A 20,221-nucleotide genomic window follows, 5' to 3' on the forward strand; every position below is an offset into this window, starting at 1 on the left:
GCAATGGTCAGTAACACCGGGTTATCTACCCATCCATTGGATGAACGGTTCCAATCTCATGAACTTAATAAGGGTTCATGGACAGAGAGAGCATATTCCCTTTTAAAAAAACAAAAAATCGTAAGTTGCTTCACAACGAAAATGAAGTTTTGGAAGTAGAAAAACATTTTCTTTTTTTCTTTTAAAGACTGAAAAAAATAAGTGACTTTCTCTTAGCTACTTATCTAAGTTTACTAATCAAACTTAATTAAGAAAAGTAACTTATTAACTTGTATAAGTTAAAAAAGTTGTTTATTTGGCAGTATCCAAACAGGCCGTTAAAGTGTGCAGAGTAGACCCACCATTCCACGAAACCAGACCATTCATTGGGCAGGCACAACCACTGGGTGGGCACACAATTTCCACCCTTGATTGGTTCCAACCGTACTGTTGGTGTGCAGAAAACTGGAGATTTACTCATTCAAGATGAAAACCAACTTATCAAATGGGTGGGATTTTCTGATAATGAAGATTGATGGGTCAATACTCATTCATGATGATTCACACCAGATGAATGGTTTAGATCAAGATGCGTCTACCAATATACTTGCTGGCCACATTAAGAAGACGTTTATCAAGCATTGTATATTTTCTGCATTGTTAGTAGACCCAAACCGTGAGTCAAGCTTTCAAGAATGCCTGTGAGTAGGATTGATTCACTGCTTCAGCTCCACCCATCCCAGCCCCCAGGGCTTACCGGCCGTACGGTTAGAAAAACCAGCGTGGTCAGATGACAAAAGGAGCTTTGCTAAGCACATGTATGCATGACATCCAAATAGTGCATCAGGCATCATGGAATACCATATGCATGGTTTTCATCGGTTGCATGATCCAGACAATTGCATGGTTTTCATCGTCTTGGCACAGGTGGCCCACAAATACAGAAACAAAGAACAGTGCCGAACTTGCCAAACGACCACATTCATCATACACCTGTCGCAGAAATGATGAATTTTGACGCATGGTTCTGATGGCACTGCCACATCTGCACGTGTGGCTGCCTCTGGGCTAGGCACAACTCGAAGAAGGAAACAGGTGCAAACACAGCCCCTTTGGTTCTTACAGAAACTTGAATAGAAAAGAAACAACATATATTAAGGAAAGCACTGAATTACACACCACAGTTTTCATTTGTATTCCGGAAGTGGGTACTCAAAACATGAGACACTCATTTACAGTATTCACTAGAAACATCTTCAACACATTTTCAACAGACCAAATTAGAGGGAGAGACCCTTCTTGAAGTGGTGGTAGGGATGGGCCCCACCTCGTTTTTTTGTTTTTTTTTTTTCTATTGCCCATTGGCCGATGCCACTCCAGGACTTCACAGCGTCATGCCCCTTCTACAGTTCTGTTCCCCATCACACCTTTCAAGCGCATCTGACTATATATAATCTGTGCAATACAGCATCAATTTCAAGTAAACTATAGCATCAAGCTAAGCTAAGCTAAGCTAAGCATGGACCCCCATATGGATGCACAATTGGCTCTGATTCATAGGGTTTTTTTTTTTTTTTAATATTTAAAAAAAAAAAAAAAAAAAAAAAAAAACCTCCTACTTGATTTGATGTCTAATTAGGTCAACTTGAAAACTCGACTGAGTATGTACTTCGACTCAACCAATCTAAAGTATTTACCATGGTGAAAAAGGTTTTAAAGTTGATATACTAAATTTTAAAAAATAATAATAATAATAATAAAACAAAGCACAGCTGCTTTGCGTGGTGCACTGGTGGCAGGTCCTTCCTCTCCAGAGGTTGCATGCGAGTGACTCGCTCAAGTTGAGCTAAGTCAAATCAAGTCAACCACGTTTTTGAGCTGACTCAACCAGTCTTGTCTAGACCTCGACAGAGTCAGGTTTACCCACGAGTTTCCAAGAGAGCTGGAAATCTTGCTCAGTAAAGCTGATTCGGCCAGCTATGAGTCGCTCAAAATGAAAGTTGATGGCAATTTAAAGTGGGGCTAAATCCAACACTGAACAACTTTATTGAATCTCAATTATCAAAGATCCAAAATCTAGTTCAACGGCACATCAAGACAACCTTTAAAGCATAAACATCTAGGTGAGGCCTTAAAATATAGAGGATGTGTAGGGCAAGTACTAAGTCGAGCAGTCAGAAACTCAGGCAGTTTGCTGTTGATATACAGCTTTAAAGTATCATCCAAAACTAGTAAGTACCACCAATATCAGCCTGTACCAGCCAAAACAGCCCAATACAGGGACAATATGGGACAATAGGGGGCTGTATCGGTCATGTATGATACAATACCCAATATACCGATCAAAACCTTGGTTGATACAGTCCAATGAATGCATCATGGAATACCATACAAATTGGGGGAAAAAAGTGCTTGTTGCAATCATAACCTTTGTCCATCACAGCCAAAGTCAATATATGCATTATACATACTCTTAACCAGATGCTTTGACAGCTACCCAAACACAACACCCGATAAAAAGATTGCCTCAGATTTTGGGCTATACATGCAAATTAGAATCCTGAATATTAATGTTTTATTTAAGAAGGCGTTATATGATGCCAATATAGAGAAATGGTTTCTTTTTCCTTTTTTCTTTAGTACTATTTTTTGTTTGGTTCAACCCAGCAATGGTACAGGTGGGATCCACTTTCCGGTAACTAAGGTGTTGATCTGGTGGGCAACATCGCTGGATGGGCCATCCCAAAAAATTCCCCCTGACCAGATGATCCTAGATATCCAATGAAAATGGAGAATTACAATATGGTCTACATTTAACAGGGCCCAAATCGGATGGTTAGAATAATCTTATTAGGGAGAATTTGAAAGTGATCTCCCATTCACAGTGGGACCCATCTATGCCCCCACATTTACAGTTTTTTGGGCCCAACAAAAAACTTGAATAAAGTATTCTATATTTCCACTTCGGTTAACAAGGCACATGTAAGGATAACAACAATTTTTTATTTTATTGTATTTTATTTATTTTTTTTGTTGGGGGGGGGGGGGGGGGGGTGGTTTAAAAGGTTGAAAGGATAACAAATGCAAGGAGAACACGGTGTAAGTTTTCAAGACAAAATAAAGATTTATGATAGAAGAGAAGGAACAGAAGGGAAACCTAGGAACAGCATGCAGGAGCTCGCGTTCCTTCCGCTGGTCTATCCACAAGAACCATGCCTGTGGGATTCTGAGCAGGCTGAGCTCGAGGCAACCTTTTTGCTGCTTGCACCAAAAAACACAAATACTGTGTTAAAACAGGTAATGAATGATAACCAGCCATAGCATGAATTGATTATGGAACATGGAACAAGAAATTTTAGGTATATCAATGAAGCTTGCAAAAATCAGAGGTTAAGAAGATCTCGAAGAGGCCACTACAAGGTATTTGAGCAAGGAGTCAATTAGCATCTTGTCTGTTGCCCAGCTTATTCATAAGGTTATGACATATTTAATTTATAGCCTGACATGGCACAAGTAATAGAACAAAACTAATCCATCAGGTCGACAGATGCAACCCGAAGACAATCGAGCTGAATCCAAGACAGGTTGATACAGATCTGCTAACTAGGACTGGCACCACCTCTTCATGGCATCTCGCCAAGAATCTAATGGCATCTCACCAAAATAAATCACCCGTTGCAGGAAAAAGACAAGATTTTATTTGATTTTATTTAATTTTATAATATTCATTGTAATGTAAGAGAAGTCACACACTCGATATGTCCTTATATAGGCTTTAAGCCATCAAAAAACCCTCATCTAAGAGGGAAAAAAAATAAAAAGAAGCCCTTGCTTATGGATTAGTTCACAATCAAAGCCATGCAGGTGTTTTAGACAATTCCTACATTAAAAAGGGCAAAAGTGAACAATCCAATAATTAGCTGACATAACACAAGATTGCATACACATGTGGTCATGCAGGGACAACACTTATGATCATGTGGGGTCCACCAGTGCATTGGGATCTGATTGTGTCATTGCATCATTGATCATATCATTGACATGTTGGCAAGCAGCACAGGAGATTATTCATCTTGACAAGGATGAAAGAATGGAAACCTATTCTTTTGAAGTATTCTAGAATGGTCAGTAACCAAAAACTTTGATATGATTGGACCCACTATGGACACCCCATGCCGCCATTGGATATTTGGCCTTTTCTGGTTGAAGGTTGACCATTTCTGTATTCTCTAGCTAAACCATTCATTTGTTGCCACCAATTGAAGGGTTAGGATCTTCCAATCTGGGAGATATTAAGGGAAAAGGCGAGGCCTGACAGAGCAATGGTTTGGATTGCAGAGCCACGTGCAGGTCCCAGTTGTACGAAGTGAAAACCCGATTTAACTGTAGAAATTCTCAGGCCGAGTATTAGTACTGTTCTTTAATGATAATAAAGGTACATCTTGCCCAGCTGAAGGTCCCATTGATGCTTGATGATAAACCAATAATTACAGCCGGCAATCCTGCCATTTTCATGACAAATGAAACAAAAACAAAATGCAATGAATCGGGATAAAACAGAAATGAATCAGGATAAAATGCACTACAGAGTCAGCAAGCATAGAAGGTACTGATGTTGGCAAGAAGAAATTTAGTGGTGGGGATGAGTATTAATCGACATTTTGAGATCCTTCTCTATGAACTGTCATTTCAGCCAGTATAAAGTGTCTATTCAATTTTCACAGAATGCAAGGCCAGACCACGAATCTTTGTCAGGTTCATCTACAGTATACATAAAGATGCTATGAAGAAAATTATGGAACTTCCGGACAGCATGCAATAGGGCTGGCTGCAGGCCAGACCCAGGGTTAGCAAAAGACTAAAAAAATTTAATAGGTCCAGCTCAAGCAATTCTGAACAAGGATGGTCAAGTCACAAGTTGACCCATGACGGCCATGACTCACCTGAATCGACCCATGTTTTGATGCTACTTCAGGTCAAAGAAATGCATAAACTAAGTGACAGTACAACATTGATCTGACTCTAGCAACTCTTATCAAGTTTTTTAGTGACTCAACCGAGTCGAAGAAACCCATGTTTTGTAGTGTTGTGGGTTATGGAGCCTTCAAAATGCAGGCCTGAGATCTTTCCAGGCCTGACAATTGCCACACCTATCATCTATGTCACAATAAAGATGCTAATTGGAGGCAGAAAGTAAAGATTTGCTGCAATAAGGTTGGTCCATGATGCATACTATGAAGCTAAAAGGCAAAGATTTTCTATGAAGAGACCAAGAAGGTTTACAGAGACGACATTATTCCTTCACCTAATCTAGCAACAAGAAATATAAAACGCACCTATTTCATAGAATATGTCATTCACGTTGATAGCAGTTTTGGCAGAGGTTTCCATGAAGAAAAGACCATTCTCCTCAGCAAATGTACGTGCTTCCTGCAACAGAAGACATCAGCAACATGTGATAAATGGAATTTTAAGCATCTGCCAACCAATTAGTGCAGGGAAAAAATAAAATGCATTCATATTTAAACATGATACGAGAGCACAGCTGGTAGTCCCTATGCTTGGCATGGAATCAGGAAGATAGATAGCAGGCATTTGCAAAGTGCACATGCCACCAAAAAAAAAAAAAAGAAGGCATGTGCGTGTTCTCACATCACCCAACTGGATCTGAACCATAATGCAGCACAATAGACGAATGGAATGGATCAATAAACCATAGGCCTTGCACAATCTTTAACGTCCAATCATACGCTTGCACACAGCCAGTAATCAGGGTGCTCCACTCATCAGGTGAGCAACACATTAGTGAAAATAGGATAGTTTGAACAAAGACCAATAGTGCATGTTCATATCTTAAGATACCAACTGGTGTGCAGACCAGCTTATTTTGAGGTAACAGAGTTCCTGGTAGACCCCAACTGGTGAATGGTTTGGATCTCAGACACATTTGCCTCTCTTTAATGTCTTCATTAGACAAATACAGGATCCCCTCCCTTTCAACCTCCCTCTCTGTCTTTTCATTTGTTCATCAGGTGCACTCCACAGTAGATTGGCCACAAGAAAAATTGGACGATTCGGATAGATTGGAATGCACCAATCACCAATCACAGAACGGATATGACTGGACAGAGTTTTACATCACGAGCCACATGCATGGTATGCCTATATAGATTGGACATCACAGAATAGATATAATAGGACGGATTTTTACATCACAACCAATCATAAAGTAGCACCATGATTCAGTGATTCAAACAACTGATATAAAGGCGCACCAAATCTTTTTGATGGAAAATATTAAGCATTCATAAGCTGCACTTGGGGAACAGAGTTTAAAAGAAAATCACCAACAACCTATATTCAATGCCCCTGCATGGTCATCTGATGAGTTAACAGTCACCTGTGATTTCGAGACAGATCATATTCCCAATGAGCCCCACCTAATAATATATGTTTCACCCACATGATAAGCAGATGGCAGCTTATGAATTCGAGGTGGGAAATCATGGGCTATGATCTCTTCGATGGATGTCATCTCTTAAATAACTGCCACAGGCAATCCGAGAAAAGCCCTGAGGATGAGTTTCTGGGAAGCATTGACAAAACACAATGAATACTACGATATTCCCAGGGACTCATCTAACAACATACCACAACATTTAGAAAACTTATTTCCAAGAAACACAGCTCCATGAATTAGTCTGCCTCAGGGATGTCCTCCTATCCCATGCAAACATAATTTGAACCATCCATCTGATAATCTCAACACATAAAAGGCTCTTATAACAAACTTAATATCCCTTTGCGACAGGTCCATAACACATTATCGTGGAAATGACCATGAATGAGCTTTTTGAGAGGGAAAAAAAAAAGTGTTTTCAACAAAAGTGTAATAATGACAGTCAATTTCCACAATAGTGTAATAAAAAAGCTTGATTTCCATCCCATGGTCAACAGCTTGCTTTTCCGAACCATCCGATCCACAAGCTGCACTTGGGGAACAAACATTTCAAAAGAAAATCACCAACAACCTATCTCCAATGCCCCTGCATGGTCATCTGATGAGTTGACAGTCACCTGTGCTTCGAGACAAATCATACTCGCAAGGAGCCCCACCTAATAAAATACATATGACCCACATGATAAGCAGACGGCAGCCTATGAATTCAAGGTAGGAAAGCATGGGCTATGAGCTCTTCGATGGATGTGATCTCTTAGATAACTGCCCCAGGCAATTCCAAAAAAGCTCCAGTGATGAATTCTGGTAAGTGTCAACAAAACACAATGAATACCATGGTATTCCGGAGGACTAGCCTAACAACATACTACGACATCTGAAAAAACTTATTTCAAAGAAACACATTTCCATAAATTAGTCTGCCTCAGGATGTCCTCCTATTCCATGCAAACACAATTTGAATCATCCATCTGATAATCTCAACACAGAAAATGCTCTTATCATTAACTTAATCTCCCTTGGTGACAGGTCCATAACTAACTTTCCCTACAAAAATAACTCCAAACTCATCCCCTGAAATTGGTCAACACGGAAAGTAGTAGAAATGTTGAAACGTCAATAGTCAATATACATTGTTTACTTCTCGGGCTCTCAACTTGATTTCTATGGAAATGTCAAAGGGTCAATGGTCAACAACAAGAGGTGTCTCACATTGTCATGGAAATGCCCATGATTTAGCTTTTTGAGAGGAAATCAAGAGGCTGCTTTTTCAAGAAAAGTATAATAATGATAGTCAATTTCCATGACTACTTACAATACTTTTTTGAGAAAAGTATAATAATGATTTCCTAAAGAATCCTCATTTCCAAACAGCCCCCTAATTAAATTAACAAATAGTGGGAGAGTGAGAGAGAGTCGATGAATAACTCTTTTAGAATAGGGCAAAATTAGGAAGGAAAAAAAAAAAAAAGACAGAGAAACTCTACAAATACATATCGAATATAACTCAAATATTTAGTAAACCTTTCCCAGACATTGCTCTAAATAAGAAACGTTGACTAACGGCACAACAAAAACCCTAAACCCGTGACCTTTCATAAATATATGCGCACATGTATATGTATGGAAATATACAAGTATAAGAAACCAATCATTGCTTAGTTGATGGGAGCGAAGGATGGTTGCAGGTGAAATCTCAATAGAGCTGCTTAGGTAACCAACAAGGTATATTCTTTATATAGCATTTTTTATACAAATTACAACAACAAAGGATATGCGCAATGTTGTATCAACTATCAAAACATTAAATAATGAGTCGTTCAATGAAGTTCCAAGAAAGGGTGGTGGAAGAAAGACGAGTATATCTTAATGGGGGGAGATTTAAAAATAATAATAATAATAAAAAAAAAAAAAAACAAGGCTATTTTCTTATTTAGACAACTGATGCAAACTATAGAGAAAATAATCTTGAGGAAAAAGATGCCTATTGACAAGGGTTTTTGCAGTAGGTACAAAGGGGAAAAGGGATCTTTGAAATATATATTAACATCATTAAAACCATGTATAAGGCTGATGTTACAAGATTGAGAACATCTTTTAATAAGCCAGATGAGTTCTTTATAGTTGTGGCATCTTTTCCACTTGTTATAAATGAATTAACTGCTACTGTTTATGAAACGGTCTCTTGATGTGTGTTGTTTGTGGATGGTGTGATGCTAGTCTACGACACTAGTGGGAGGCTGAATTTTAAACTAGAGGTTTGGAGTAAGGCTCTGGAGTATGGAAGTTTAAAAATCAGCAGAACCAAGAAAGAATTTTGGAATGCAAATTTAGTGAGAGTAGTTAAGCCAATGGCTAGGAGATTTGTCAAGTAAACATGTTTCATTACTATGGCTCTTTTTTATTTCTTTTCTTTAAACATGTTTCATTACTATGGCTCTTTTTTATTTCTTTTCTTTTCTTTTCTTTTAAGAAGATAGCAAGATATACGTTGATAAAGGAGGGGAGAAACCCAGGGCAAAGGAAGTGGCAAGGACACCATCCTTGCTACAGCATACACAGCAAGATCAGCACCTCCAACTTGGCTCTATAATTCGAAAGGATGGAGATACCAATGAAAATGTTTCCAAAGGAATCATAGCTGGGTGGGTGAAGTGGAGATGTGCCTCTGAGTTAAGTAATCATCACGTGCCAATGGAGCTCAAGAGAAATTTCATAAGACTGACATTCAATTAATGTTGAACAAAGAGCGTCTCTATTATCCAGAACAGGAACTAAAAGAACTCTGCCTAGCAGTAGTGAACTAGCCGGTCCCAAGCCCAAGTAGATGAGGGCTTTTGCCAAAGTAGGCAGCTGGTCGTTGAACGTTTGCCAAGAAATCACGCGAGCCAACCCGAAATAGCTCGGACAGGCTATGATGATGATGATGGACTGGCTATGGTATATGCAGTGTTTAAATTATCGGCGATAATATCGAATTATCGCCGATATTTTCGGTATCGGTGGCTCGTCGATACCGAAAACCCCAAATTTCGAATCTCTACTGGATATCGGCAAGATTTCACCGATTTTCTCAATTTTCCGATAAAATGGCGAAATTTCGACATTTTTGGTGATTGTCTACGATAAAATCGAGCATATGTCCAGCTTAAATGCTGGAAAATCTTAAAAAATTAAAATAAACATAGAAAATAGAAAATACCTTTCGAGGAGTTTTGAAAGATCTTCGGTGGTTGGATTGTGGATTGACAACTCCGGTCTTCAAAAGTACGAGATAAACCCACGAGTCTTCTAACAGTAATAAATTTTAAGAATTTTGGCGAGTTTTATGTAATCTTGCTTGATTTCCATAAAAAATATCCATTTTCCCAGTGAGAATCGACGTTGAAGATGTTTCAAACTGGATTTTAGGGTTAAAAAAGGAAAAGGGTTTCAGTTTCCCTTTGCTTACGGAGGATTTTAGGTTTCTGCTTCCCTTTGTTTGCGGAGGATTTTTAGAGTCGGGTTCCTTTTTTTAATAAGGACGCACGACGACTCTCTAGGGCCCACCTCATTGTATGAATTGTTTATCTACACCGTCCATCCATTTTTTTCATGTCATTTTAGGGCATATGCTAAAAAACGAAGCATAACCGAATCTCAAGTGGACTACACTACAAGAAACAGTCGTCATTAAACACCCACCATTAAAAACTTTAAAGGGTCCACCGTAATGTTTATTTCACATCCAAGTTGTTCATAAGGTCACACAAACCTGGATGAAGGGAAAACACAAATATCAGCATGATCCAAAACTTTTGGGGCCCACAAAATTTTTTTAATGGTGAATGACCATTGTTTCTTGTAGTGTGGTCAGTGGTCCACCTGAGATTTGGATCTGTTTCATTTTTCAGCTCGTCCTAAAATGAGCTAGCAGAACAGATGGACAGTGTAGATATACAACACATACATTGAGGTGGGATCCACAACCAGATTCTATTCCACCCATGTCGATGGTTCAGCGGAAGCGAATTACATGGTGTGCCGCACGCACCAACCTCCATGGTGTGTTGACGCCACCAATTTCTATGAGCCCCACCATAATTTTTTTTGCTATATCCAAACCATCCTTCCATTTGGCGGAGATCGTTTTAGAGCTTGAGCCCAAAAATGAGACGGATCCAAATCTTAAGTGGACCACGCCACATAAAGCAATGGGGACATTGATTCCCACTATTGAAACCTTCCTGTGGCCACCATGATGTTTATTTGCCATCCAACCTATTTATAAGGTTACGTAGACTTGAATGAAGGGGAAAAAACAAATATAAGATTTATTCAAAACTTCTGTGACCCCAAAGAAATTTTCAATGGTAGGCCTTCAATCCCCACTGCTTTCTATGGTGTAGTCCGCATGAGCTTTGGATATGTCTCGTTTTTTGGTTCAAGTCCTAAAAATATTTTAGCAAATGGACTAACGGTTTGGACATAACAATGATCATATTGGGGCTCACAAAACTTGGTGACATCAATATAGAGGTTGGTGGTGTGCGGCACACCATGCAATCTGCTTCCCAGTTTTGCAGCGTAGCAAGGCCTTTCACAAGAATGCATTGGAAGTTAGGTGGGGCCATGGGGCCCACCATGATATTTGTCAGAAATCCATCCCGTCCATTCATTTTGCCTGACCAAAATCCATCCCGTCCATTCATTTTGCCTGATCATGTTGGGTCATGAGCTAAAAATGAAGACAATTAGATTTTTTTTATTTTAATTGTCCAATAAATGTCCACCAACTGGATATTTAGATGATTAAAAAAAGCTTAATTTGGATTCATGATATAGCTTAAGCAGGATACCATAATTTGAACAATTTAATTTGACACTTGTGTGCCACGTGTTCAATTTCTAAGTACCTGTATATAAAATCCATTTTTATATTTTTTAAAATAAAATAAATCTATTTTTAAGATAAAATAAATTATTTCTTTTTTTCTTTAAATGGGGCCCATTGTGGCATGATTTATTACATGATGAGGATGGGCTAGCCTAATGGGACCCATTAGGATCCATTGGGGCCATTTAAAGGAAAATGACGTATTACATTATTTATTTTTAATTTTTGGATTTATTTTAAAATATTTTAAAATATAAATTAATAATGTATTTAATGAAAAAAAAACCTATCTATATGGATTATGTAATGAATGGTTGGATTGATGGGTAGATGGGATGGATGGAAGGTTGGATGTATAGATGGGATGGATGTTTGGGTGGATAGTTGGATGTATAGATGGGATGGATGGATGGGATGGATGGATTAGAATTTGGATGAGTTGATGGATGGATGGATTGAATGGTTGGTTGGATGGATGGGTGGATGGATGGATGGATGGATAGTTGGATGGATGGATTGGATTGGATAGATGGATGGATGAATGGATGGGTGGGTTGGATGGATGGGATGATTGGATGGGTATAGGGTCGGATGGGTGGATGGATTAGATAGTTGGATGGATGGATGGGATGGTTGGATGGGTTGGATGAATGGTTGGATGGTTAGATGTATAGATGGGATGGATGGTTAGATGTATAGATGGGATGGATGGTTAGATGTATAGATGGAATGATGGATTAGAATGTTAGATTTATTATAACAACACATGCTTAGGCCCCATTAAATGAAAACTTATTATGTATTTTTTTTTTTTTTAATTTTTTTATTCCTAAATATGTAAATATGTGTATTTAAACCTCTCCTAAAGTTTCACTAAAAAAATCCACCATTTTTCCTATGTTTCCCCGCATTTCCGGTTATCAGCGATATTATTGGCGATAACGATATTTTATCTTTATCTTTGGCTAGCGAAACTTGTAGCGATACCGACAACTTGAACACTGGTTATATGAGACAATGTTGGGCAATTAGGGGCACATGAGTTGAGGAGCATTGTAGAGACAAGGATGTTGAGATAGGTGTATGGGAAGACTAGGATAAAATCAAGAATGAGGTCATTTAAAGCAACCTAAGAGTAGGAGCACACGAGTAGAGGAGCATTTTAGAGACAAGGCTGTTGAGATAGGTGTTTGGGAAGGCTAGAATAAAATCAAGAATGAGGTCATTTAAAGTAACCTAAGAGTAGAATCCCAATATGAGATAAATGATGAAGAGGTGATTGAGATGGTTCAGGCAATGTGCAACAAAAACTAGAGATTGGCCTATTAAGGAGTGGATAACTGCTCGAGGTTAAAGGACTTGGATAGAGGTGTTGAGGGTAAATGGAACCTTATTCACTTGAAAAGGTTAGGGCCTTCATTCAATAGAGATTAATTAGTAACACGGCACTGTCCAACCGGCCCCAAATAGTGATGACGATGGCAACAATGACAGCAACAATGATAATGCATTATGAAGGTTCATTCAGAGCATAGTAAATGAAAACCAGAGATAACATCATCAACAACGTGACATTTGATCAAAGTTGAAGGGCGTGGAAGGAGATTGAAAACAAGACAAGATAGGACTACAGTTAAGGTAGCTAGAGGGGCTATGAAGGCTTATTAACATGGAATAGAGCATCATCAGGTAGAACTAGTTGGAAAAACAAGATCCTTAAAGCCAATCCTACTAGCTCAAACAAAGCAATGATGATGATGACGAGGATGATGAAGGAACACAAAATTTATAATTTTATTCAGCCGATTAGGATTGGACCATTGCTCTAAAATGCTTCACAAGGTACCGTCTTAGTGAAACTATCAATGGTATGTCCTTGAGCTTCAAATAAGACCGTAAATGAAAAATATATGATAGACTGCAAGTGTAATAAAAGAAAAACCCTAATGAATAAAGAAAAAGGATCTTAGCATACTGTCATCCATATGATGTCATAACCATACTTGATTAATCCACGAGAACACTAGTGTAGATCCAACCATCATGATCAACTATAAAGAGATGACAAGTATTTGATGCACATTGGACCACTACATAACAATCAAACCATGCTCTGTACATCAACAATTTTCCACCAATATCACAAATTGCAATAAGAATAGAGCCACATGTACAAGAAATAGAACATCATAATAATCATCGGAGCCTTATCCCAACTAATTGGGATCAGCTATGCCAATAGTTCTACCATTCCACTCTATCAAGGATCATATGCCAATTTAAACCATAGGTCATCAAATCTTTTCTTACAACTAAAAAGAGGTGTGCAAAGTTTTTTAAAATAATAATAATAATAATAATAATGACTCCTAGAACGACCGGCTTTCACGTATGAGTGCAAGCTGCCACCAAATCCATGAACGTAAAGAGATGCCATAACCATGATTCCATGGGGAAAGACCCATGAATAGGAAGGCAAAAACCTCACAATTTCTCACGGAAAAACAAAACACAAAGATTCTCCTTCATTCACAATATTACCAATAAGACTTAGAATCCTAAGCCAATATTTTAAAGCCCACACCAGATGAAGATTCTGTGGTAGCTTGCATAACCCTAAGACTCGGAACCCATGAACATAAAAACGAGAGGTTCCATAACCATGATTCCATGGGGAAAGACCCATGAATTGAAAGGCTAAAAAAGCTCACAATTTCTTACCAAAAACTAAAACACAGAGATTTTCCTTCTTTGAGGATATTACTGATGAGACTTTAAGCCTAAGCCTACATTTCAAAATCCACATCAGATGCCAAACCATTCGAGACTGTGTAGTCCAAACTGGTCAAACTGCTCCCACCAGAGAAATCAACATGACAAATGAATTAGTTAAATGCATAGAACAAATGTTGGACCAGTTGATTCAAACAGTTGGACCCAACGGGTCCAACTGAACCACCTGACCTGAATAGTTGGACTGGTTGAACCGTCCTGTTCAAATGTTTCTTCCTAAAGTGAGTCTTTTAGTGACTGGTCCATTTGTGGTGTGGTCCAGTCCAGTCAGGGTTTTAAAACATTGCCCAACCGTCTAAAGTTCCTAAAAAGCTGGATAATCTCAACCTTTAAAAGACACCTAAAACAAACTCGACTTCCCAACCACAGAGCACACACAACCCAAGGATAGAGAGTGCATGCATACCTCCACTGTCACCATCCTTTTATCTTCCAAATCGGCTTTATTTCCAGCAAGAGCCACCACCATATTTGGATTGCCTGTACCCCATTTCCAAACATGCCAAATTACAACGACGAATGGAGCAAAGATCATATGAATCCAACTTCAAACTCACATGGAATGATAAAATACCTTAATCTATATAAAAGACAACTAAAAAGATTGAAATCAAATATGAAAGACCAACCAATACATTCACCTATCTCTTCTTATTTAATACCCAGTTAGAACAAGAACCAGCTACCACATACACTCGATAAAGAAAAACTGGCAAAAGCAAATCAGTCAAAACATTCAACATCACCTTGTTTCTGAAGTTCTTGCACCCACTTCTTAGCACGTGCAAAAGAATCCTACAATATGAAAGAAAACAAGACAACACAATAAGAAAAAAAAACAAACAAAAACAAAAACAAAAACAAAAAGTGAGAAAAAAAAATAATAATTTATCACAACTTATGCTAAAGGGTGCATTTGGTTGCACAAAATATCATGAAATGATGCAAGCAAATGCGCCCTAAAATAATCCATCAGAACAACACAAATAAACAAGTCTATCACCACTATATAACCCATTGACTTAAATTGCATGAGAGGATTTCCAAGGGTGATCAATGGCAGATCTTCTGGGGGATAGGGACAGGCTAGTCTGGGCCTTCTGGGCGTTAGGCTTTTGGAATTTCTTTTGCTTTTGTAGCCTTCTTCTCCATCTTGTTTTTGAGATGGCTAGTTCGTGGACTGATAAGAGGAGGTTCGCTTGTTGCATGGACCATTGCAGTCTTTGTTCCCTATATTTTCTTTGTAAGAAATTTATCATCATTGGAAACAAAAAAGAAGGGGGGATGTACTAATTAAGCTGCAACAAACTGCACAGCATTTTTTTCCCAACTGGACATGTACAGCCTCTTGATATCATAGCAATTTTTATTTTTATTTTATCAAGCCCAAATTCAAATATTATGCAATCACAATTTGGACAATGGTTTTAAATATTGTCCGAAACCGTCAACTCAGCCGAGTCATTTTGGTTTTGGTGGGCAATGAAATAAGTCACCAGATCGAAATAGGACTGAAACAGAAAGCAGAATAAGGCGGGGCAACCGGTACTGACTTCAGTCTCCATGTGAGTCACACTCTATGACGGCTATTTAAAACCATGATTTGGGATGATTACTCCAATCTAATGTGTGACTCAATGAACTTCCAACATTTTAACTACAGTGCCAAATAACTATCGGAACATAAATCAATTCAACATCCAAACAAAGTCTTAGGAAAAAAGGAAAAGAAATTAAATAGCAAAATGGTACCAAAAAAGAAACATTGGCTGCAAAATCGAGCAACATATATCACTTCTGAGGAAATCAAATACCAAAAAAAAAAAGAAAAAGAAATGAAAACTGGATTAACTATTATAACATCAGAATATCAAAACCACCGTGCTAGTTATATCGTAGACGATGATAGCCGCAGCAGCTCCTCTGTAATACATGGGGGCCAAGCTGTGATACCTCTCCTGCCCTGCAGTATCCCAAATCTCAAACTTCACCGTTGCATCATTCACTGCAAGTGTCTGTGAAAAGAATGCAGCCCCAATCGTCGATTCCTGCCATTGAAGAAAACCCTAACCATAAGCAGAAACCCTAACTGGTCATTTGGGAGCAGAAAAGGTTCAGTCTCAATCAGGTGTGTCTAGGTCAAGACCTTGTGTATGCACTTGTCACGTGTTGGGATTCACAGAAAAGAAAAAACAAAGGCATTATCGTCTCTATTCTTTTACTGTTGGAGAGATCTCCCTTGTTGATACAAATGTTTGGTTTCTACTTATCCTTGATTCCTTGTACAGTGTTTATCCCTGTTATAATACACACCGGTATAGTCGGTTGTGATGCGCATGTGCCACATGAGCAAATCACCGCAAGTACAACCCTCGTCCATCTTTAAGCGCAAGAATTTTGCTACATGTATCATTTGAGTACCCTTCATGTGCCACATGCCAGATGCACCAAGTTGCACATGACTACATGTGTCACATGTGCCTCCATACTTACTAGGTTTCCCACATATGTCATTGTACACCTTCAAGCACCCTGCACATGCCACGTGCACAACACATTTTCAAGCACCGCATGTGCCGCATGTGCCAAGTTAGAAATATGCGCATATGTTCTACATGCCATGGATAGTCCTTCCTTATCTTGGGTGTGCGACAAGACCAGTCCGGGTTTTAGTCCAAGTCAGCTTAACTCAACCAGGAGTCAGCCTAGTCCTGGTCAGCCTGACTCTGATAGCAAGACTGGATGGAACTTTGCTTGCTTCCAAACATGCCCTAAAGAAACAAGAGGACATGCTTATTAGTCCTTCGGGCCACCCTAAAGAACAATACTAGAACCGTACACCCTACAAGTGACCCATTGATGACTACAACTATTTATCTAAGAGTAATGATAGGGCATCATGTCCACCCGACATGTATCCCTATGCATTTAATTCCCTCTCTCCCTTTGTACATACAGAACTAGTGATTCAGCAAGGGCCTCTTACGTGACGGGACGTGATGCAACCAAATGGCCACACAAGCCCATTGATCAAGATTTGAAGAAAAGGCCCACATCTCACGCGTGCACACTCCGCACGTGTGTACAAGAAAAAGACCACCTTCATTTTTTAGCCCATCACCACTTTCATTTTCTTTCAAATCTCTAGATTAAAAAATTTTCATATCTTTATTTTAGGCAAGAAATAATTTTAAATATTTTCTTATCTAAGTATCTTCTTATTTTTGGCATTTTCTTAATTAGAATGCTTTGTTATTTAGGTGATTTCCTATTTTCGCGGATTTTTAGATTTCATATCCCTTATTACAGATTGTAAGGTTGATTATAAACATGACTTATGGCCTATGGAATAAGACAAGCTGATTAATATTCACTTCATGAAATTCTCCTATTTCCTCTATGGTGGCTGTTGAAAGGAGGGAGAGTGGTCTCTAGTTCTATACTAGAGGACTGTTGAGATTTTGCTCACAGTCTTGCATTTGTGATCTCTAGCATTCGGCTAGAGGATTGTTGGGTCTTTTCCCACAATCTCTTTCTTTTCTTATTGATTTATTTGCTTTTTCCTTTTCAGGTTTTCATCAGGATAGATTAGGGAAGCATGTCAGAGATTCGGTCACGGCACACCATACATATATTATAAATCCAAACCATTCATCAAGTGAAGCACACTGTTAATGTATCACATAGCAAAATCACTGTAGCATATTCATCAAGTGAGCCACCCAAAAACATTAAATTTGGACTATTGAACACTTTTCAACTACCAGTACAAGCTTGACCAACCTGATCAGCAGACCAACAGTAGTTTTGGCACATGGCATGCCCACAATATACATTTGCCCAATGAACGGCCCAGATCTCTGACAAGTGTTCCTTATGTCCAGATCTCTGACATGTCTCCCTCTCACTGAATAACAACTCATGGTGATAATCATCAAGGACTCCTTATTTATGCAGGTCATCGGTGGTGCCTCTTCAACTGTAAACATGGCATAGTTGTAAGGCAATTCAAACTGTCCAAACAGTTGCCCTACTTTATATGGAGCATAACCAAGAACTTGCACTGAGAAGATGATATTAACCATCTGATTTTCTCCTAAGAATTAGGGTAAATTAGTATTTTTCTTTTAACAATCCATTTGATAGCAATAATTGGATTGTAAGATTTTTTTTTTGTCAATTTATGCTCCATGCACATGCACCCACACTTTGTACAGTCTGCATAGCTCTACATGGGTGCCACACATAAGGAAATAAGTCACCACCATTTAACACAGGGGCTAAGCCCCTTCAAAATTTTCAAATTTTCAGGGAAAGCGGGGAGATTCTCCACGGGAAAATTGCTGTAGCATTACTATTAATCTAGGGCACGTCAGTATAGATGGCTCACTACATATTTCTTCAATTGGACAATTATGCCCCTCCAGCCAAAGGACTGGCTGAAATTGTCCAGGGATTCAACAGATTATCCAATCAACAGCGACAACAGGATTGAAGAAGGTGAACCCACTTCTACACCTGGAATGAAAACCATCGGCCTTCCTAGTGGGATTCAATCAATCATGCAATCAGCAGAAGTTTTGCACCATGGGCCATCCAAGGTGGGCGACAACAGTGTGAACGGTTCCGACCGAGCAGCGTGGGACTCACACAGGGTGAAAAGCCCGCGGACTACGATTTCAGGCACTCCTGCGGTCTACCCACGTTTCTTCCGGAAAATAAAGAAGAAGAAAGAAAGAAAGCAGGTAGGAAATCCTTTTCCAGGATGGAAGAAGATTTCCAGAAAAGAAACCCTAGAAAACGTAGCGGGAATTACAAACCTGGAATTCAAGGAATTGGCCTTTGACGAACCGCAAGACAAGACTTGACTTGCCAGCGCCCATATCCCCAAGCAGGACCTGCAGATTTCTCAAGATCCCCAATCGAAATCGAAGACGGAGAAATTCAAATGAAAATCGAGATGAGAAAAAGGGCCGAATTTAGATCTGAATTTGAATTTGGGGAAGGGAGGGATTGTTGGAGTTGACTTACGAGCTTGGCGTTGAGATTGTTGTTGCCAATGGTCGCCATAAAAGCTAAAGGGGAGAAAAAGCTTCGATCGAGAGTTTTGGAATTTGGGCCTGTTTGGATGGAAAATAAGAAGAGAAGGAAGAGAAAACGTAGAAAGAATGGAATATGGAGGTGTTTGGAGGGTCGTGGAAATTTCGAGGAAGGAAGATGTGCAAAGGACCCTTGCTTTACGGACACGGTCTCTGCCGTATAAATATTGAGCAAATAATGACGAAAAGGCCCTCGTTCTTTTTTGGTTGCAGGTGTTGAGCATGACATGTTTAACACCTTCCGCGAAAATGACCCATTACCCTTATTCTCTCTTGGGGTGTGTTATTTGATACACCGGCCGCCTTAGATGCTCGATACGCGTGCCCTCAAAAAATAGGCTGTAATCTTTTCTATTCCCAGTATGTTTTGTCTGATGGCCAAAATCAGTATGAGCCGCACCGAGTGTACTTATTGGTTTTGATAGCAATTCTACATTGTTTCCATTAGTGCGGCTCACATGAGTACCTAATATGGCTCATCTTACAGCTCATTTGGCACTTTGTATTTTTAATGCATTGGAATCTAGATCATTATGATCGTGGAACAAAGTGGTTTAGAATCTTGAATTGAGTGCTCTAGCCACTAAATGGAATCCTAGTGAATCTAAGACTTATATTTGGCATTTGGATTTGGAATGCATTGAAATTTTATAGTATATTCATATAAACCTTGATTTAATTAAGTAAATCATCTAGAATACCCTGGATAACTCATATGTATGACACTTTAAATTTCATTGTTAGAAGCCTCTTCAAATATATATTTTAGCTATTAAAAAAAAGTGTAATTCTAAACCTTAAGGCGTCGTTTGGCACCGTGGATTAGAGGGGATTGGAGGGTGAGGGGGTTCCAAATCCCCTGGTTGTTTGGCAGCATAAAGTAACAGGCGGTTTCAAATCGAGAGGGTTTCCAATCCCCTCTTTGAGGGGGTTTGCAATCCACAGTGAGAGCTTGGATTACACATAGAATTATTTCAATAGTTGTAGGTGCAACATATGTGTCACTATACACTATTA

At 39.0% G+C, this 20,221-nt stretch overlaps 1 protein-coding gene across 1 annotated transcript; it reads right to left on the reverse strand.

Annotated features, from left to right (window-relative positions):
• Positions 1–1,113: 1,113 nt before the first annotated feature.
• LOC131243058 (ras-related protein RHN1) lies at positions 1,114–19,350 on the reverse strand. Its single transcript, XM_058242121.1, has 8 exons — positions 19,137–19,350; positions 18,926–19,003; positions 15,986–16,153; positions 14,852–14,900; positions 14,512–14,585; positions 5,316–5,409; positions 3,137–3,237; positions 1,114–1,434 (listed from the first exon to the last, which is right to left on the reverse strand). Exons 1-7 carry the CDS (start codon positions 19,173–19,175, stop codon positions 3,137–3,139), a joined length of 603 nt encoding a protein of 200 aa, XP_058098104.1. The 5' UTR covers positions 19,176–19,350; the 3' UTR covers positions 1,114–1,434.
• Between the last annotated feature and the right edge of the window lie 871 nt (positions 19,351–20,221).

This window comes from Magnolia sinica, chromosome 4, assembly GCF_029962835.1.
Source record: "Magnolia sinica isolate HGM2019 chromosome 4, MsV1, whole genome shotgun sequence".
Lineage (NCBI taxonomy): Eukaryota > Viridiplantae > Streptophyta > Magnoliopsida > Magnoliales > Magnoliaceae > Magnolia > Magnolia sinica.

Excerpts from the sequence above, each read along its gene's own strand:
- LOC131243058 (XM_058242121.1), bottom strand. The coding sequence starts at position 19,175 with ATGGCGACCATTGGCAACAACAATCTCAACGCCAAGCTC. Across the intron at positions 14,586-14,851 it reads GCAAGAACTTCAGAAACAAG|GCAATCCAAATATGGTGGTG; the intron begins GTGATGTTGAAT and ends AATGGGGTACAG. Across the intron at positions 5,410-14,511 it reads AAAGGATGGTGACAGTGGAG|GAAGCACGTACATTTGCTGA; the intron begins GTATGCATGCAC and ends CTTCTGTTGCAG.